This window comes from Podarcis tiliguerta (genome assembly GCF_965153285.1).
Source record: "Podarcis tiliguerta genome assembly, chromosome: 2".
Lineage (NCBI taxonomy): Eukaryota > Metazoa > Chordata > Lepidosauria > Squamata > Lacertidae > Podarcis > Podarcis tiliguerta.
In genome coordinates, this window is record NC_139535.1 from 118,030,342 (window position 1) to 118,051,876 (window position 21,535).

At 44.4% G+C, this 21,535-nt stretch overlaps 1 protein-coding gene across 6 annotated transcripts in view; it reads right to left on the bottom strand.

Annotated features, from left to right (window-relative positions):
* Window positions 1-21,535, bottom strand: part of LRP1 (LDL receptor related protein 1) — a 306,533-nt gene that overhangs the window by 110,049 nt on the left and 174,949 nt on the right. For all 6 annotated transcript variants that reach the window (XM_083428173.1, XM_083428171.1, XM_083428172.1 and 3 more), the window contains 8 exons: window positions 19,744-19,887; window positions 16,734-16,970; window positions 16,047-16,227; window positions 12,145-12,367; window positions 5,036-5,225; window positions 2,721-2,846; window positions 2,152-2,292; window positions 913-1,038 (listed from right to left, as the gene is read on the bottom strand). In XM_083428173.1, coding sequence (XP_083284299.1) covers window positions 913-1,038; window positions 2,152-2,292; window positions 2,721-2,846; window positions 5,036-5,225; window positions 12,145-12,367; window positions 16,047-16,227; window positions 16,734-16,970; window positions 19,744-19,887 — 1,368 coding nt within the window. The remainder of the gene's footprint in view (window positions 1-912; window positions 1,039-2,151; window positions 2,293-2,720; window positions 2,847-5,035; window positions 5,226-12,144; window positions 12,368-16,046; window positions 16,228-16,733; window positions 16,971-19,743; window positions 19,888-21,535) is intronic.

The following is a 21,535-nucleotide window of genomic DNA, read 5'->3' on the forward strand; positions in this document are numbered from 1 at the left end:
ACTCCCACCCCACCCCCCAATATATATATGATATAGCATTGCATACATACAAAACTGGCCTTAGGAGTTCAATATAACCCTCAAAATGATACACTTATAAAGAAGGGGTCACTATTCACTCATTTTCAAAATATCAAGATCTTTTTCCTATGTTTTAAGTGGACAGTTAAATGTGTAAGAACACTAGCTAAAGTGACATCAAATAAGGCAAGTGTCAAATAAGTATCGAATAAGCCATCATGCTGTACTCTTTGTTTTGTTTCTTTGTTTACTGTTGATTGTAAACAGCTGTTCTAATATACTAACTTTAGAAGTAGCGGCACATCCCTTCCACACCCACACACCCAGTGACACTTGCAGCTCTATTTTGAGTAAGTGCAATGATGCATTTTTATTTATTTATTTATTCATTTTATTTATTTATACCCTGCTTTTCCTCCCAAAGGAGCCCAGGGAGCCAAACACACAAGCAATAAAATGGTCAAAACATCTTAAATAATGTAGACTATGTTTTAGCCACTTGGAAGTAGGTGGCAAAAGAAAATCAATTTTAAAAGGCAGCTCTCAGACCTTGTAAAAGTGAATACCTGTTTCTATTTTTCTGGGTAAGAATTCCATGCAAATTGATGCAAAAATGGGACACAACAGGCTTAAATAGGAACACATGTAAAAGTGGATTGATACAGAATTTGAGTGATCTGCCTGCCCCCTAGCAATTATAGAGTCAAAATTCAAATAGCAAGGATGACAGCATTCAACCACCTAACACTACACTCTATGGGCCCACTCTACATTCAGAAAACCACCACCATGTGTGTTTGTAAAGATAAGACAGCAAGGCAACCTGAGCTCCTTGGAGGAAGGATAGGATTTTGTAAAAATGTGATTGATGGATAAGATAAGGGCTCTCACCAGAGCACGTCGAGTTAGACTCATCTTCATTATTCCCACAGTCATTGTCCCCATCACACAGCCAGCGGTTCGGGATGCAGCGGTTGTTCTCACACTTGAAACGGTCCGAGGGGCAGGTGTGCTGATCTGGAGGGTGGCAAAGGGTGGGTTCTAGCTTAGGACCTCAAAGTTCAAGACCATTCTTTTCCCCTACAATAATGTGAAACTGGGTAAGAATATCCCTCCTCCCTTACCAAAGTGAGATCAGAAACACAGAGCTATTTCTTCAGTCAAGGCAATGTGCATTCTTTGACAAACTCATCAAATTCAGCAACTCAAAACATTTGTTGTGAGATCTGAATAAATTGACTAATCCTCACACAATTTATTCTGTTTCCTAGAAAACTGTCTTATACCTGATCAGTTGTTCATCCCTGCCTCTCTCTCCAGAGTCTCGGCTATAGAAACGTGTTTCCTGTCACTTGCTACCTGATTCTGATAAATGGAGATGCCAGAGGTTGAATGGGGGACTTTCTGCATGCAAAGCAGCTACTCTACCACTGAGCTGTGGTCCCTGAACCACTGTTTCACTGCCCACTGTTCCGTAGATTTAGTGATGGCAAAAGGGAAGAGAGAGAGAAAGGCATGGAAACATTTCCAGACTTTCCTACGGAACCATACGAGCAAGCAACTTGCCTTTAAATGAAAGCTCCCTCAGGAGGCAGTGGACTCTCCTTCCTTGGAGCTTTTCAAGCAGAGGTTGGATGGCCACCTATCATGGATGCTTTAGCTGAGATTCCTGTATTGCAGGGGGCTGGACTGGATGACCTTTGGGTCTCTTCCAACTCTACAGTTTTATGATGCTGCATCTTACATCAGATAACCTATTATGTCCCTGCAGCACAACCTCTTGTTTTAAATGCCCAGGGCCCTGGCAGTGTCCAAAGGGCAGGCAGGGGCAGGGCAGGAAGAGGAGCATGGAATACTGGCATGGATTACTTCAGGCTCCCGGGTCCCATCAGTTTTGTCTGTTTCTGTAGTTGCAAAGCTAAATATGCAATCCAGGACTGTCTCCCACACCTCAATTTCAAATCCCGATCCTTCATTTTCAGACTTCTCTATCAACTGAAAAAACACTTTGGATTGACCAACATCATGTGAGTTGAGCCAGGGCATGCACGGTCTGTATACAGACCTGCCCAGGGCATATGACCATCCTGACCCAAGAGAAAGCGGAACTGGTTCCAAGCAAATACGCACGGCAGAGCTCAGGTGCCTCATCGCTGTTGTCCAGGCAGTCGTTGTCACCATCACATTTCCAGCGCTCCTGTATGCAGCGGCTGTTCTTGCACGCAAACTCCCCATGCTGGCACTGAGGAGGTGGGATGTAGGATGGGTTGGCTAGACAGGGAAGCAAAAGAGGACAGTTTGATGTGGGAGAGTTTAAATGAGAGGCATTTTCCAAAGGGAAAAGGGGGGAAATGGTGTTTTGCCAAACTATATTTAGAGTCTGCTTGATGAAGTTTCAATAAATAACTAAATAAACTACAGCTCCACAGTGCAATCATCAACATATAGTATTATCAACAAGACAGTGTTTATCTGGAGATGGTACCTGACGCTTTAGTAGCGGAGAACTCAAAACACCTGCAAGTGACCATTGTATGCTAGACTGTCTCTGGGAAGGTGTTAATGACACAACTGTCTGGAATCTCAAAGTAAGCTGCTTTATATATGCTACCTTCCAGGATGCAGACAGGAACAATTCTAGGGAATGTTAAACTCTAGAAATCTCTTGTCTATCACACTTGCGTTCTGCATATTGTTACCTTGGCAGGTGACGTTATCTGGTGCCAAAATCTGGTCCTCTGCACAGGCACACCGCCTGTCTTTGGGGATGGCGAGGCAAAGGCTGCTGCAGCCTCCATTGTTTACCCGGCAGCTGTTGGAGCCAACTGCAAAAAGGATAGGGAATAAGAGAAGCTGAGCCACAGTTTCACAGGTAAGAACGCCTATGACATACGGAAGGAAGAAAAACCAAGAGAGACCAGCAGGAAATGTTTCAGTGGGAGGGAAATGGAAAGAATGGTGTTTATGTAGGGAGTTCACTCTTTAATTCTGTACTTTAATCAGGTTGCTCCTGGGGCCTGTCTATCCCAGCACAACTCCTATTTCCCCACCCCAAATACAACTGCAATCACAGTTTTAGCTCTGGAGATTTTTGAGGTATCTGCATATATTTTTGAAACCTCCGACGCCAAGTTCTTTCTCCGAGTGCTTGTTCCTGTAGTCATCAATTTCAAGCTAGCTTTTCTCTAGCATTGTGCCCGAGTAGAAGTGCCTCGGATGGGGCCTTGGAGAGTGCAAAACGGAGCCACAACCCCCAGGGCATGCATTTTCCCTTGGGGAGCCTCCGCTGTGGGTGCGGAGGGTGCAGCGCTCTGCACGTGCTCAGAGGCGCACTGCCGCATTGGTGGACTGACAAGAGTTCTGAGCAGCTGCCTTCCTCCTCCAGCTTCAAGGTTGAGGCTTTACACACCCTCCGGCCAGACACTGCATAGGGGCGGGGCGAGGGAGTGGGGCTAACACATGGGGCAGCCCCTGGGGCCCTTTCAGAAAATGGTGGCATGATGGGGGGCGCCGCTCTGCATGCGCTCAGAGAGCCAACGCCAAAAACGCTTGCTCAGGATGGAGTTTGGATCATCTTAATGCAAACTTTTACAAGTTGTTTGTATCACTGAAAGCTCTGTTATTGTGTTTTTCTTTTAAGACAAAATATGTTGTTTTTTCCAAACTAAAACCTCAGTACTCAGCTTAAATTGCCATGTTGGCACTTTGCGGATAAATAAGTGACGCTTATTATATCGGTCTATAAAATGTTTGCCATCACTGGCCTAGGTCAAAGTTCCTAATGTTATACCCTTTCTAAGGACCAGCATCAACTTTTGAGCAGGTTCGATGGATCAAAATGGATAACAATGATGGAAAAGTTCATAAACGTGATACTTTGCAGAAGCTGGTTTGAATCGGTTGGAACGTTGCTGATTCGTAGAGACAGCCATGCGAGACACTGACATTTTGGGTAATAAGAGCCTGGTGATAAGGTTAAGAAAACATCATAACCAACAAGATACTAGAAACCATAACAGTCTTGGACTGTTTTGAAGAAAACGCTGGAACTGCTGACAAAGCAGGAGACCTAATTAACACTTTGCCCTAACTAAGACTATGGACATCCATGATCTAAACCTTATGTCAGTGTGCCTATGTCGGTAAAATAAAATGGATGTAACAGATGAAAAATTCCAATCCAGTTCCTGATGAATAGAAGATATATTCAGAGACTCCTGCTCCTTCTTATCCAACTCTCCTTTACTCACTTTCACCCAGCTGAAGGCAAAGCATCCTAGACCAAGGCACTGGCTGGGTAACTATGAACTTCAATTCAAAAGTCTAAGGAACTTTAAAATATTAAGATCTTATAAGGAACTTATAAATTCTTTTTGAACTCAAAAAGATTTATCAATTAATCAAACAGCTCTCTAAATAGTGTGAATAATAAAACTGTAGATAAAACATAATTAAAATCCACATATTGTAGCAAAATAATTATCATTAAAACACAAAATCAATAATTTTTTTGCTATCTATATAGGTAACTAAATTCTATGTCTGAGAAGGCTTACTGAAATAAAGACGTTTACAGAAGGCATCTAAAGCAATGTAGCAAGCCGATAGCATGAATCTGAGTTGGGCAAGCTCATTGATCCCACAGCGATTCAAACACCCATCCTCATTTGAATCGCTCCGCACACCATTGTGCTGATTGCGACTCAGACAAAAGGTGTATCTGCAATCATGACTTTTTGCAGTTGTAAGTAACCACAGCAATACTTTGCCATGCAAAACTGCACTTAGGTTCTGCCTTAGTGCCTGGAAAAATTAAAAGATCCTTTCTGTACCACAAGAAACCAGAGGGCAGATAATAAATGAACCACCTGTGTGTGTGTCCCCTGCCTCGACTACCTGGGATCCTGATTCCCTACAGTGCCTTTCGTATTCCTGCACAGCCTACTTGGATGAGAAGCCGTCAGTGGCTGAGCTGCAAGAAATCAGCGCATCCTGTGCCTGTCCTGCCACGCACCTTGCTGCTGCTGAGCATCATACATGCGGATCTCAAAGATTGGTGGACGCTCATTGCGCAAAAGCTTAACGGCCTTGGACGTCTGGTCCAAGCGATAGATGATACCGCTCCGGTACTCTGTCCAGAAAAGGAAGTTGTCATAGTGGCACAGCCCAAAGGCATGGTTCAGTTCATTACCATCATACACAACCTGCATGAGGAGGGAAAAAGAGAGACAAAAATGGGCATTTCTAGATATGCTGTGATTCTTCTTAACTAACCACCCAAATACCACTCTAGTGATGCCTTTTTCGGACCTAAGATGCAGCATAGGCCAATAGCTGACTGCTAGAGCAACTGCAGAGGGACCCAGGTTCAATTCCAGAATCTTCAGTTAGGGTTAGACCCTTGCCCTTAAAATCCTGGAGAGCTGCTGCCAGATGATGTAGGGCGATAATGAGCTAGCAATACAGTGGTCTGACTCAGTGTAAAGCAACCTCCTGTGTTCCTGTGATAAATGCAATAATGTAAATAAATATAATGTTGTATTCAGTGAGTTCTACTCAGAACAGACCCACTGAAATTAATGAACCTATTTTCATCGTGTCCATTGATTTCAGCAAATGGAATTCCATGCTGCACTATTACAAAGATTGTACTTTCATCATGCGGAAATTGCTGCTCACCAGCGACTTCCGGAGGCGGCGCGACCGGTAATGGCTGCCTTCTCCGAGTAAGGAGAAGGGAGCTCCGCTGTAAACGGGTCGTCCGCTACGGCGAAGCGGAGACCCATTCAGGAAAACCACAGGTGGCAGAAGCCTGTGGTCTCGGGACCCGGCGGGCGCCAGAAGCAGCCCCCAAAACGCTGAAGGGACCCCGTAAGGGGCTCCGGATCGCGGAGGGGGTAGCGGCGCTGTGGGTCGTTGCGCAAACAGCGAAGTGAAGCCGCGTTGCTGTGGCCGGTCAGCGCTGTCCTTTCTTCCTGCAACTTTTCTGAACTTTGGAAACTACAACCCGTGAGTAAATTTGGACATTGAAAACTTTCTGAAACTTTTGTCAACTTTCTGAAACTTTTTGAGAACTTTCTGAAACTTTTAAAACTTTTTTAAAAAAAAGTTGAAATCTGGCTGAAAACGGAGTGAGGATAAGCAGGAAGCCCATCTCCCGCTATACTGAACTTTAAGCAAAGAGCAGGAGGAGTGGAGACAAAAAGTTATGCGTTAACTAAATGCTGGCACCCTGTTAAAGCAGTTTTCTGAGTGAAAGACTTTGAGCTATTGACTTTTGCTGGTCATATTGGGGGTGCATTGATATCCTTCTTCTGTGGCACCAGTGGATTACAAAATAAATAAGAATCTCTGGTGCTGGAGCTGCCTGGATGAACACCAGTTTGCAACTTTGGATACATTGAATTCAGGTTTTGAAACATTCTGAGTTGGAACTGGATACTTTGAAACTGTTGCAGTCAAGGCACTGTAAGAAACACTGTTTTGCTTTAAGTTTTACTCTGCTAAAAATAATACATTGTGGAGGCGATGGACATGGATTTAAATTTATAAGTTTAACTTGGATTTGATCTTTTCCCTGAAGACGTATTGGATTTGATCTTTTCCCTGAAGACGTATTAAGCTCCCTCTAGAGGATTTTGGATTTACAGCAGTGACTTTGTTTTACTTTCCCTTTCCCGGCTTCTGTTTGACTATTGTATCTGGGACTCTGCTTTCTCATGGGAACAACTTGGATTGACCTTGGATTACAGATAACTTTGGAATGAGTGGCGCAAGGAGAAGAGGAAGGACCAAACAAACAACTCTAACTTTATCTGCAGCCTCACAGCGTAGATCTTCTGTGCCGGCCTTGCCTTCCACTTTGCCTCCAGACATAGAGGCGGCCTCCCTAATACAGGCAGGGGAGGGTGAGACAGAGGAGCTGCACCTGGGAGATATGGCTTCAGGGACAAGTAGCTCTGTCTTGGAGAAAATTTTGGAGAAACTGGAGGCTCTGGACAAGAAGGCTGATTTGCATACAGCTAAAATTGAACAGAACACAGAAAGCTTGAATAAGCTGACTGGACAAGTTGCACAGAATGCCCAGTCTATTGGAGAATTAAAGGAGGCTGTAGGTGAAAATCGTAAACTGGCTGAAGATACTAGTCAAAGACTGGAAGAATTTGAGAAAGAAGTAAGACCACTCAGCAAACAAGTTGGAGAACATCAGACTTACTTTTTGATGACAGAACTGCGAAACAGGGAGACCAACTTGAGGATACGGTCAATACCAGAGGTGGAAGAAGATAATTTTATTGAATTTCTAACTAAGGAATTTGCCAAGTTTTGGAAGTTAGAGGAAAAAGACTTTAAAATCGTATCTGCTTTCAGGCTTGGCAGAGTCAGAAGGACAGAGAAGCCCAGAGATTGTTTGATAACACTGAGATCAAAGGAGGAAAGGGACAAGATTTTGGGCCTGCACTACGAAAAGTCACTAGGCATTTTGGGCAAGAAAATTGAAATCTACAAGGACATTCCTAAGCAGTTGCTGGACCTTAGATCTAACTACACGGAATTGGCAAGACTGTTGAGAAGCAACGCAATTATCTTCAGGTGGGAGTTTCCACAAGGATTATCCTTTACCTACAGAGGGAGAAAGATCAAAATCAAAACAGTGGAAGATAGAGACAAGTTTTTGGGAGCACACGGAGAAGACCTCCACAAAGGACTTGGATTGCCAGCGCCAGAACTTCCAGGGGAGCCCGCCCCCTCGGATCCTCAAGGACCGGAGAACAAGGTACCACCCCAGAAAGAATAACCAGACCTATCCAGGATGTCTCTGCAGCTTTTGAGCTGGAACATAAATGGCTGTAACAGTCCTGAAAAAAGGTCTAAAATTTTTCATATTTTAAAAAAGGAACAATTGGACATTATATGCTTACAAGAAACACATGTGATTAGGCTCCATAGAAAGGTGTTAATAAATAAAAGGCTTGGTCAAGAATTTATATCATCGGATACAGTTAAAAAGAGAGGTGTAGTGATCTATGCAAAAGAGAGCCTTTCACCAAAATTTCTTTTTAAAGATGAAAGTGGAAGAATCCTCGCAATAGAAGTACAGTATCAAGGAGAAAAAATTTTGATATTAGGAATTTATGCTCCAAATGAAGGTAAATCGGATTTTTATAAGAAGTTGCACGAGACCATGCTGGATTATCTGGATTACAACAACGTCATCATGATGGGGGACATGAACGGGGTCGCATCAACAAATATGGATAAGTCACAGAACCAGAACATTACTAAAGAGGGAAGACTACCTAAGACCTTTTTTGAAATGACTGACAATATGGACTGGGTTGACATCTGGAGAGTTAGAAACCCCTTGGGAAGAGAAGGAACATTCTTTTCTGAAGCTCAACTGACTTGGACACGAATCGACCAAATATGGATAACTAGAAGTCTGGCACCTAAGGTGAGGAAGGTGAAAATCTGCCCTAAAACATGCTCCGACCATAACGCCTTGAGAATGGATATGACATTGATCCCAACCGGCTCCTTTAGATGGAAGATGAATGATGGCCTGTTTAGAGACCAAAGAATTGTAAAGAAGGCCCAAAAAACTTTAAAGGACTATTTTGAGATTAATTTGAACACTACGGTGGAAAAAAGAACTATCTGGGATGCAAGTAAAGCTGTGATGAGAGGGTTCTTGATTCAACAGAATTCTTTAAAGAAAAGACTGCAAAATGAAAAGAAAGATAAAATTCTGGAAAGTATCAAAGAGTTGGAGAAGAAGTTAAGATCTAACCCGAAGTCCCAACCGATTCTGAGAGAAATTAAACTTTATCAGGCACAATATTCCAAACTGATAAATCAGGAAATAGAATGGAAGATTAAAATAATGAAACAAAAAACTTTTGAATCGGCAAATAAATGTGGGAAACTGCTAGCCTGGCAGTTGAAAAGGAGACAAAGATTAAATACAGTAACAAACTTAGAGGTTGAAGGAAGGAACATTCAGAACCCGGGAGAGATTAGAAAGTGCTTCCAGAGGTATTTTAAAAAGTTATACACTCAAGGGCCACAAGATGAAATAGAGATTACACAATTTTTGGAGAGAAATGGATTAGCAAAGCTGTCAGAAGAAAATAGAATAATTTTGAATGGCAAAATAACACGACAAGAGATTGAACAGGCCATCCAGAGTCTGAAACAGGGCAAATCACCAGGGCCAGATGGACTGACCTCTAACTACTATAAGACATTGAAGGATTATTTGATACAACCTTTGTTGGAGGTCAGTAATGAAATAATGGAGGGGAAGAAGGCGCCTGAATCGTGGAAAGAAGCATTTATCACATTGATTCCAAAGTCAGAAACTGAAAAGACACAACTCAAGAACTACCGTCCCATCTCCCTTTTAAATGTGGATTACAAAATATTTGCAGATGTTTTGGCACGAAGATTTAAGAAAGTTTTAAGTGAGATAATCCATAAAGACCAGGCAGGCTTTCTCCCGGGCAGACATATGTTTACTAACACGAGGAACATTATAGACATATTGGAACTTTTACAAACAAACATAAACACTAAAGCAGTTTTAATTTTTATAGACGCGGAGAAAGCCTTCGACAACATATCTTGGAAATTTATGAAGGGGAATTTAAAAGAAATGGGAGTGGGACGGGGGTTTGAGAACGGGATTGAGGCAATATATTCAGAACAAAAGGCTAAACTGATAGTTAACAATGTGGTTACAGAAGAGTTTAAAATTGAAAAAGGTACACGACAAGGCTGCCCGATTTCCCCATTACTGTTTATTTCGGTTCTGGAAGTGCTCCTGAATATGATTAGGGGGGACCGGTTGGTGGAAGGGATTCAGGTCGGAGCGAAACAATATAAACTTAAAGCTTTTGCAGATGACCTAGTTCTGACATTACAGGAGCCGGAGTCTAGTTTGAAAAGAGTACTACAACTGATTCAAAACTTTGGTCGAGTGGCAGGATTTAAGTTAAACAAGCAAAAAACTAAAGTTTTGGGGAAAAACTTGACAGATACTGAGTTGGAACAGCTTCAGAAAGAGACAGAACTAAATGTGGTTAAAAAAGTTAAATACCTAGGGGTAAACATAACAGCAAAAAACCTGAGTTTATTTAAAGATAATTATGAAAAATGCTGGTCAGAGATTAAGAGAGACTTGGATAGTTGGTCAAGACTAAATCTTTCTTTGTTAGGCCGAATAGCTGCCATCAAGATGAATGTATTGCCAAAAATGTTATTTTTTGTCTGGACAAAATATAAAGACTTACTGGAGAATAAAACTCCGAGGTGGCTGTCACCCCTGGAGGCTAAGGCTTGGAAAAGAACCAATATGGAGGCCAACTGGCCAAAATATTGGGAGATAATAGAAAAGGATGGTGACAACTGGAAATTGCAGAGTTTAGAAAAGATGAGAGACAAAGTGCGAGACTGGTTACAATATGCTCAGATTAAAGAAGTGTTTAAAAATGATAAAAAGCTAGGATTCCAAGTGGAAAAGTCAAAGTTAGAAACTGAACTGTTAGAACCTAAGACTAAGGTACTTTCAAGAATGTATAACTTGCTGCTGAAATGGAACACACATGACGAAATGGTAAAATCAACAATGATAAAATGGGCGCAGGATATTGGGTATAATATTATGTTTGAAGATTGGGAAAGGTTGTGGACCTCTGGGCTGAACTTCACTGCATGTAATGCGTTGAAGGAAAATGTGATGAAAATGATGTATAGATGGTACATGACCCCTGTTAAACTGGCTAAAATATACCATTCGTCTGATAGCAAATGTTGGAAATGTAAGGAAAATGAAGGAACATTTTTTCACCTCTGGTGGACCTGCCCTAGAGTGAAGGCCTTTTGGGAGAAGATATATAATGAATTAAAAAAGGTGTTTAAATACACCTTTACTAAGAAACCAGAGGCCTTTCTCCTGGGTATTGTCGGCCAGAGTGTGTTAAAAAAGGACAGAACATTCTTTATGTACGCAACAACAGCAGCAAGAATATTAATTGCCAAGAATTGGAAAACTCAGGAGCTACCCACTGTGGAAGAATGGCAGATGCAACTGATGGACTATATGCAATTAGCCGAGATGACCGGCAGAATTCGAGACCAGGGAGAAGAAAGGATGGAAGAAGATTGGAGGGAATTTAAGATTTATTTACAAAAATATTGTAATTTGGCTGAGTGTTGAATTGGATGCCAGTGCAGATAATTCTCTACCATTAAATTAGATTTAAGGTTGAATTATATGTCAAACCAAATTAAGATTATTAATTAAGATGAGTTAAATGATAATTTGTTTGAAATTAATTTAATAATGATGTAAGTGTATGCGGGAGGTGTGGGGGAGTCCCATGTAACAATTGAGAGATGTTAAATGGACAATGACAAGTTGTGCTTATCTAATATATGCTTTATTTGAAAACTTCAATAAATATATTATAAAAAAAAAAAAAAAAAAAAAAAAAAAAAAAAAAGGAAATTGCTGCTCACCAGCATTCAAGCTGCAAACTGAAGTGGCTGGTAAACAGATGTTTTTGTCTCTGCAAGGGCAAACACCATGAATGTTTTGCAGTAATTATGGCAGCTACACTAGAGTTACATGCAACCTATTGGATGGTACCTGAGATGCTACAGGGAGGTGTGTCATAAGTCCCTCCCTCCCAAAGCACCACTCTGAATGCCCCAAGTCTTCAAAATAGTATAAATCTGGATCTCCCCACTATAGGGACCCCGCCACCTTTCCTTCCATTGGGAGGCTATACCCTCATCCTTAAAGCACACACCTCCAGCAATTAAAATTTTACACTCCTCCCATCCTCCCACACTTTCAGGGGTGTGCCTTTTGCTGGTTATGCTACAGCTGTTAAAGCAGTCAGAGGAATATCTATTACTCTCCATATGGGTTCAAGCCCAGAGATAGAGAAAGAGAACAAATACAGCTTACAAACAACTCAGAAAGACACAAGGCAAACAGGTGCTTGAGCCTTGCATGAAATCACTGGGCAGAGAAGAGAGGGAGGCAGGTGTAGGTAACTGAAGAAAAGGGCAGGAATATGCCCCAGTGTGAGAGGCAGAGGCAGAGCTGATACTGACCTTGCGTTCTGTGCCATCCAGCGTAACCATCTCAATCCGGTCATAAAATGCATCCACCCAGTACAGCACCTTAGCCGGAATATCAAGGCTCAGTCCATTGGGCCACAGGACAGTTTTGGAGGTGATGAAGACGGTGCGGTGGGTGCCATCCATCCAAGCCTTTTCTATCTTTCCCCTCTTGCTATCTTTTGGGTCTTCCTCCCAGTCAGTCCAGTACATCCACCTTATGTATCAAAAACAAAAAAGGAGGAGAAAAGAAAAACCAATTATGCTTAAGTTCTGCATCCTTTGTTTCTCCATTTTCTTCTTTTCTTTCTAACACATTAAACATAAACTGCATTCTATAATATATTAAAAGAGAGAGAGACTATAACCCCACAGTGTACTGATTCCTTTTCACAAAGTCCCATCTACATTTAGCTGCAAAACCACCCAGCAAACCAGGCTACACTTTTGGCACAGAGGTTCCCAACCTGAGAGCTTTGCTTTCCTGGGGCAGGGGGCACAGAGTTATCCAAACGGGTCTGTAAAGAAGTTATCTCACCTGCCCAGCTATCACCCACTTGTTTAAAGGAGAGGGGAGATTGCTTCTTTGAGGCACTTTGCAGCTTTAAGACAGCTGTCTTCACGCATTTGACAAAGGTGTCTTTTAAGCACGTGGGCAGGTGGTGTCAGGGGCTGGGAGACACTCCCTCTGCCCACCTGCTCACTCTGAAGTTTAAAGGAGAAGGGACAAGATGCTGCTTCAAATAACTCTTTTGCAAATGGCTTTAAGAAAGCCCCCCACTCCCATTTATGCCAACTAGTGCAGCAGAATGGCAGCTGAGAGGACAAGTAGAGAGGCAAAAGTTCAAGAGCAGAAGTTCTCTATTAGAAGATGCTGAGTGACAGGGTTCTCCTCTCCCCTCCCTTCCTCAGGAACATGTTCTCTTTAAATACCATATTATTCGCCCTATAAGACGCACTTTTCCCCCTCCAAAAATGAAGGGGAAATGTGTGTGCGTCCTATGGGGCGAATGCAGGCTCCTTGACTTCAGCGATAGCAACGCGAAGCCTCTGAAGCCAGGAGAGTCTGCTCCCCCAGCCGGTGGTGGGGGAAAGCAGCGCTTCCCCCATCGCCAGCCCGAGGATGGGGGGCAGCGGGAAGGCGCACAACGCCTTCCCGCTACTCTCCAACCCGGCTTTGAGGCTGGCAGTGGGGGAAAGTAACGCTTCCCCCATCGCCAGCCCCAGAGGATGGGGGGCAGCGGGAAGGCGCCCGATGCCTTCCCGCTACTCTCCAACCTGACTTTGAGGCTGGCAGTGGGGGAAAGCAGCGCTTCCCCCATCGCCAGCTCCAGAGGATGGGGGGGCACAATCTGGGTCAAAAAGCCCGCAGGAGCCACGCGCCCTTTAAAGAGCATGCCGCTCTTGGGGGCTTTTCCCCAAGGAGGGAGAAGGGACTGACTGGCCGAGTCCGTCCCTTCTCCCTCCTGTCGGCTTTTGCAGTAGATGGGGGAATTCCCCCACCTCCCGCAGAAGCCGTGCGCTCTTTAAAGGGGCTGCGCGGCTTCTGCTGGCTTTTCTACGAGGTGGGGGAATTCCCCCACCTCGTAAAAAAGCCCGTAGGAGCCGTGCAGCCTTTGGGGGCTTTTCCCTGAGGAGGGAGAAGGGACTGACTGGCCGTTTCAGTCCCTTCTCCCTCCTGGTCGAAAAGCCCGCAGGAGTCACGCACGGCTCCTGTGGGCTTTTGCAGGAGAATTCCGCCACCTCCCGCAAAAGCAGGGAGGTCTTAAAGTAGCGCACAGGCTGCGTGCAGCCTGTCCGCTGCTCCCAGAGCTGCGGGAGGGAGGGTGTCATATTTTTTCCTTGATTTCCCCCCCCCCCCCCGAAAACTAGGTGCGTCCTATGGGGCGAAAAATACGGTACCTACTTGAGCCCTGCACATCTCACTTATTCATATTAACCAAGCAGAGCATGGCTAATTCAATCCTCGCCAGATACACTGCGCTGTACTGTCTGGAAAAGCATTGCACGAACAGATACAGACACATGCAAGCTTGAAAGGTCAGGTGGCACAGCAATTGGCTCTTCTGAATGACCAGCATCGAAACTTGGAAATACTTGGAAATTAAGATTATTGAACCCTGTCTGATGAGCTGAGCAGGTGGGGTGGAGGAAAGGGAGTGATGGAGAATAATCACAGCACACACACACACACACACACACACACACACAATTGATAATAGTGATAGGGACAAGGAAGAAACAGCTCATCCGATGGAATAAACGTTTATTGCCCCCCCCCCTTTGCCTTTCCCCACCCACCCACTGTGCTTCCTGACTCAAGAGAGAGAGCTTGTGAGTGTGTACACATTGCAATTCCACTCCCTGCTGGGCCTGTCTGAGCAGCTCCTAAGAGCAGGATGTGGCCTTTTAATCCCCCAGGGACTGGCAGCCCTAGAGACACCCGTGTGAAAACAGAATGAACTCTTGAGCTGAAGTCTTTGGGGAGTTGATGCAGCAGGAAACGAACCAAAACAATTCCCTCCTGGTGAGTGAAAACTCTCTGGCCCGTATCACATGCAAGAGCCTCAGTGAACTGCACAAACATGTGAGTGACACTATTTGGAACGTAGGGCTACAGCTCCGGACAAATCCAGGCCTAGCATAATCTAGTCAAAAACAGGAATTCCTTTATGTAAGAGACTGAAGAAGTTGCAGTCAGCAGGCAAAGATAGGTTTGCTATTGGGGCTGAAGGTATATACTGTTATGAGTTTGTGGGTGCTAGACACCCTAAACTCCTGGATTCAGTAAATGTTAGAATTTAATCAATGCTTGGAGTGTTAAAACCAGATGTCAGACACTAGATTTAGCAAGTATTAGAATATAAGCCAGGTAAGCTTCTCGTGTCCGGAAATCGCCTGGGAGATGAGCCCTTAAGAAAGACAAGACAAAGAGAGGGGACTCTCTTGCACAACTTTTGGGAACAGCCCCTCCTCCAGCTCTGAGTTAGTTAGAAAGACAAAGGCCAAAGTTTGAAGTAGAGTAGTGTGATTGGGCTTTCAATGTTGACCATGATGTGAGCTAGGAGAAAAAATGTTGCAGTCTGGTAATGGTGGAAGTCTGCAAAATGCAGCAAGCTAGAGAGATGGTCAGAGTCATGGCTGATGACTGTTTGAATCCAGGGCTGCAGCTATGGGAGAAGCAGGACCCTCTTTGTTTATGAATGCTGTTAACCCTTCCATCATAGGCGCAGGTTGTATATATGTATAAATAAACCATATACAGTGGAACCTCGATTGTCGAACGCTTCAGAAGTCGAATGTTTCGGCTTTCGAATGACGACAACCTAGAAGTGAATGCTTCCATTTTCAAATGCGCCTCGGAAGTCGAATGTCTTCTGAGGCGCGTTTCTCCATTGCAATTACCAACTGGCAATTGTGCCTTGGTTGTTGAACGTTTCGGAAGTCGAACGGTCTTCCGGAACGGATTACATTCAACAACCGAGGTTCCACTGTATTTTAAAGACACCACAGACTCCATTGTGCCTCGCTTCCAAAAAGAAAAACAGACCTTGGGTAAGTGTGCCTGGAACCCCTGAAATTTTACTCTGCTCAGAGACTGGGGTGGTGTGCAACAATACTTCCCACCAGCTTGGGGGCGTTCAGCCTATCTTATTCCTCTTGGCCAGCTTGTATCCCATCTTTCCTCCAAGGAACTCAAGGTGGTGTGATTCTCCCCTTCCCTATTAGAACAATTCTGTGAAACAGGTTAGGCAGAGAATTCAACTGAAGTTTGGATAACAGATGCTGTGCATGCCCACTTTTTGCTTTGCATCCCTGTTACATTCCCATCCTTATTAAACAGCAGCCAAAAGTAGGCTCCCTGGTCCTCACTGGAATGGCATGGTGACACCCACCCATTCAAGGGGTCCACCACAATTGCTCGAGGATGAGTCATCTGTCCTTCAATCAGAGTCTTCCTGGTCTGCGCAGCCTTTGATAGCCGGGCAACACTGATTGTCTTCTTGGGCCCATCATCAGTCCAGTAGAGGTTGTTCCCCATCCAGTCCACAGCGATGCCTTCCACATTGTGAATGCCTAGAAGGAGTTAAAATCAACAATCATGCTCAGCAAAAGCAAAAGCAAGCCAGGCAGATGGGGACGCATCAGAAACTGAGGACTGAAGTGAAAGTGACACGGCCATATGAATGGTGCCATGTACTCCGTTGGTTTGATTTCTACTGAAACAGACAAGTCACGAGGCATGATGGACACACATGTGCAGACCACACCTACTCTGCAAAAGACGCAGAGAGAGAGATTCAGCAGCAGAACACAACATTCAGGTTGGTACCCAAGAAAAAACATACAAGAAATCTATGTGTGAAAATAGTACAATCTGTGCTGTGCTGTGCACTTTTCTGACACCCTGGCCTACGTTCTGAGCAAAATTGTGTACCAAAATCCAAATTCTACCCTTTCTTGTAAGTAGGCACTTGAACCTCTCTCTCTCTACTCCAAGCCCCACACAAGCTGTACAAGGAACCCAGACCAGCACCTAGCATACTGAAGCAGACTATTGCCTGGATGAAAGGGGTACATACCATCTTTCAGGATTGTTTCCCTGTCCGTTCCATCAATCTTCTGTCGCCCAATCAGGTAGCTGGTGGTGTCAGCAAAGTAAATGAAGCCAGTCTCTGCATGGAAATCCAGGGCCCTGGGGTTCATCAAGTTTTCAATGGGGATCATGTGCTCATCAGGAACTTTGGCCCCCATGTCCATCCCACGGATGATGCCTGGCCGACCTTTGCCATAAACAAGGAACAGCTCGTGCTCTGGCTCTGGAAATGACAATGGGAAGCATCAAAACAACAAAGCTAGACTAACTTTGATTTGCACTGAAGCTCATCTAGAAGCTTGGGCACTCCTGTCTTCCACAATGACCAAACTAAAACCCGTACGAAGAGCCCTGCTGAATAAGTCCAACTGTCCATCTAGCCCACCATCCTGTTTTCCATGGCAGCCAACCAGATGCCTTTGGGCAGCCTACAAACAAGGCATGAAGGCAACCGTCACTCTTCCCCTGCTGCTCCCCAGCGACTGGTATTCAGAGGCATATTTGCCTCTTACAACTTAGAGACTGCATATAACTATCATGATCTGTAGCCACTGAAAGACTTATCCATCATTTGTTCAATCCCCTTTTAAAGTCAGCCTCCGTATGGTGCATCTAATTTCCACCTACAACCACGAAAAGACAAGCAGTAGTCATCTCTATTCTTGAAAACAGGGGAAGCAGAAAGGCCCAGAGCTAGTTTCCGCTTGCTAAGTCAGAAAGCAGCTATCTGAAAACAATGTCACCTGCATATATTTGAACTTCCGTTTTGATTCCTCAAGTTCATTTCCTTGTTGCAAACTTTGCATATTTTGCATTGGAAGACTGCATAGCTGCCATGCTGCTTAAAATCGTAAGCAAGCAATAGCTAAACACCAGCCCTAGAGAGCAAATAATCCAACATACAAAAAAACCCACACAAAAACACCCCATTTGGAGTCATATACTTCAATTGGCTTATATGCTACAATTACATTTGGCATGTTTGGGTAAGAACAGAAGGATGGTTAAGGGCAAGTAGCTGGCCGTGTGACTGCATAGTGCATGAAGCAATGCCTGTAAAGAGAGGTAGAAAGTTGTCCACGTTTTCGGACAACAATCCCTTAAGTGGAATGCATCACGTGAAATTATTTTACTGATCTGCATGTGGAAATCACAGTCCTAATGTTGCTAGGATGGGGGGGAAAAGAGAGGAATTTTAAAATTATACATTTGGAAGCCTCATAGGAGCTACAGGGCAAGGCACTGTGAGCCCTCGCTGCATTTACTGTCTTTCAGCAATACTGCCCCCATATCCAAAAGCTCTTGCTCAGAATCATGAGGACCACTGAGCATTTGTTCACTCGGGCTGCTAAGCGTTTTCCCTTCCACTTCTAAACTTAATCTGTTTGTGCCTAGTCTACAGCCAAGGAAACCCAGCCAACTGCTTGGTCTTCAGCCTCTAGGGCATAGTCAGTATCTAGGAGATTGAAGGGAAACTGGAGGTCAGAAAGGTTTGCAGGTTCTGGCCTTTTCCAATGAACTGATGTGTTAAAAAAGAAGAAGGAGGACAGATGTTTGGTGACTAACACCCTTTCACACTGTGGTATTTATCTGGCAACCCATATCCCTTCTTGTGCAAGGATTTTTCCTGGCCTAAAACCAACCACAAGTTGGACTCTGGAGCAGCAGCTTTATATCCACAAACAGATTGGCTCATACAGTACATCTGTCACATTGCATCATCTGGTATTCCGGGAACTCTAGCTGGGGCTGATTTCATGTGTGCCTCTGCTCCCTTGCACCCAGATCACATAGGCAGTAGTTCAGAGGTCACTTGGGGCTTTTCTTTGGTGCAGATCTGATGGTGGCAGGATGCCTGGTTAGGACCTTTGCCTACTACCTCATGTATGGAATGTTAAAAGCATCAGCTTCCCATAAGGAGAAGAGCCATTAGGCCATAAGCCACAGGCTCATGAAATAATGCTGACACATTCAGGACACACACACACACACACACACAGCAATCCAGAGAGAGAGAGAGCTCAGTGGGGAGATCTGGGCTCCCAACTGCCCCTCTAGCACTCCCTCTGTGCTGCTCTTCCTCCAGGCCAACAGGGAGCTTGGGGCCAAGACTTACTTCCCCACAAGGCTGTCGTGGTGGGTTTGCTAGCACCAATCAGGATACAAATGAACAATGCTGTGGTGATAAAATGGTGCTACCTTCTGACTCCTGCATAATATATTTGCTTATTTTGCTGGAAAGCCATGCTATGGCACAGGGCGAAGTGGTGCTGGATTCATCCAAAGTTGGTCCAACTCCGCCAAAAATACTCAAATCTTGGGATTCTGTCATGAGTTTCCAAGTCTCTCCCCTGTTTCTTTGCCCTGAATAAGTTCACCAGTCATCGGTCCCACTCTCAGCAGGCCTGCTGAGTCACACGCCGCACTGCTTTTGCAGGATACAGATCCTTCTGTAACTCTGCAGGTGGCGAGATTTCTGAATGCGGTTATCTCACACTCAAAAACCACCAAACAACAACAACAACATCAAAACTAATTGGACTGTTATGATGAGAGTGCATGTCGGAGTTCGACTTCAGTTTTCCTTTTCTGTGATCCGTCCCTTGGAGCTCTCCTGGCCCTAAGCTGTCACTTGGCTCTGCTCAATGACCCATCCTTGCATCGTGGTGTTCACCTTCTGTGGTCGGATATATCTGTTTTTATGTCCCTGTGTTTTTATGTTTGTACATATTTTATGGGCTAATAGCCGTAAAATAAAACAAATTCCGTAAAACAAATTCCCACTCTCGACTTTGCTTCTGCCGCCATAATGTTCCCTATTTGTCAACAGGATGCATAAGTGACCCTGTCTCACCAAACACCTTTGTATAATATATGCTGGCTGACAACCATGATTCACAGGGTGAGACCATTCAGGCAAATTGTTGCTGACTAAAACTGAAAGGCAAAGCTTCCTCCCCACCTCACCCCAGCCTCAGTGTCTGCAGGCCACTTACTTTTGCAAGACTTTCCATCGCTGCCTAGGCTGAATCCTGACCGGCACCGGCATGTCCGGGTCTTGTGGCTGTTTCCAAGGAGGCAGATGTCAGAGCAGCCACCTGGTTTGCCAAACTGGTCCTGTTCACAGGCATGACTCCTCACTGCAGCAACAAAGAAAAGTCCATACAGTTTATTAACTACACAGCCTACATCTTTTATCTTCCACTGTGATTCTTAAAACCGTCTGTGAGCATGCAATTGACATGCCCCAAAGTATGAACAGCAAGGTCATATTGGAGAAATGTCAAGTGTATGATGGTCTGTATGTATTTATATTGCTTTATTGGCCAAGGGAGCCAGCGTACAGCTTCTGGGTCATGTGGCCAGCATGACTAAGCAGCTCCTGGCGAACCAGAGCAGCGCACGGAAATGCTGTTTACCTTCCCACCGGAGTGGTACCTATTTATCTACATGCACTTTGACATGCTTTCGAACTGCTAGGTTGGCAGGAGCTAGGACTGAGCAACAGGAGCTCACCCCGTCGCAGGGATTCGAACTGCCGACCTTCTGATCGGCAAGCCCTAGCTCTGTGGTTTAGACCACAGCACCACTATCTATGCTAGTAAAAATGTTGTAAAAGTTTTTGCCTGGCATCTGAAAAACAGCAAAATTGGTGCTAGGCGTAACTCCCGAATAGGGGAAAAGGTGAAACAAAACAACAGGAACAAAGCACACACCTCTCCTGAGTTTTAACAAACCTCACCTCTGATGGAGGTGGCATTTGGGAGAAGGGCACCAGTGGCTGATGGTGTTGTGTGGGCAGGGTAGCTCGATCACTTGGTTCTTAAGCTTTAAAAGAGCTTTAAGCAAAAGCACCAACACTCTGAATTGGGATCAGACACAAAGAGGCAGCCACTGGAGTTCATTTAAGACTGGTGACATATGATCAAAGTTGAGAGGCATCAGTCTAATTTTTGACCACTGCATTTTGCACCAACTGAGGCTTCAGAACCATTTTCAGAGTCAGCAACTTTAAGCTAATAGTAATAGGTTTAACAAGAATTGTTAGGAAAGATGCTCCTTTCAACTTTTGAACTGTGCTTTCATATTCTGCAGCTTCTTTTAACTGAGCTGGCTCATTTTGGTGAGATGCATGATCATGTGACACACTTCCCTCCAGACTGTTGCACAAGATGCTGCCTAGTTCATTACACAGATACTCAGAAAGAGGATCTGAGAATCAAACGTACATCCTGTTTTGGGCACTTCTGGCTGTCATCCCATGCAGCCTTGTACCCAGGTCAAAAGAAGCATGTGGGGAACCCGTATCATGGGTATGGTTACACAACAAACAACATCTGAAGGCCACAAGTTCTCAAATCTGGCCTTAAGAGGACCCTGAATGCCACAACCCCACCCATTTTAGTCCTGGCTTTATTAGTTAGGGCAGAGCTTTCCAAACTGTGTGTCACATGTTAGTGTGTTTGCTGCAGTATGTAGGTGTGTCGCGTAAACGCTCCCCATGCTTCTCCCGGAACTGGAAAGGGGTTAGCTTAACCTCTGGTTTGCTATTAAAACTGAATTACCGTGTCACAAAATGATGCATGTTTAAAAAGTGTGTCACCAACATGAAAAGTTTGGAAAGCTCTGAGTTAGGGAATACACTGAGTGGTAGCCATCCCAGATGATACAGAGACTTCCCTCCCTGAAATCTGCCAATTAGCTTAATGGTTCAGTGAATCCTAAGCAGCCAACCGAAGGCTCTAAGAGGATTTTCAACACGCAAACTGATTAAGTACAATGAATGGA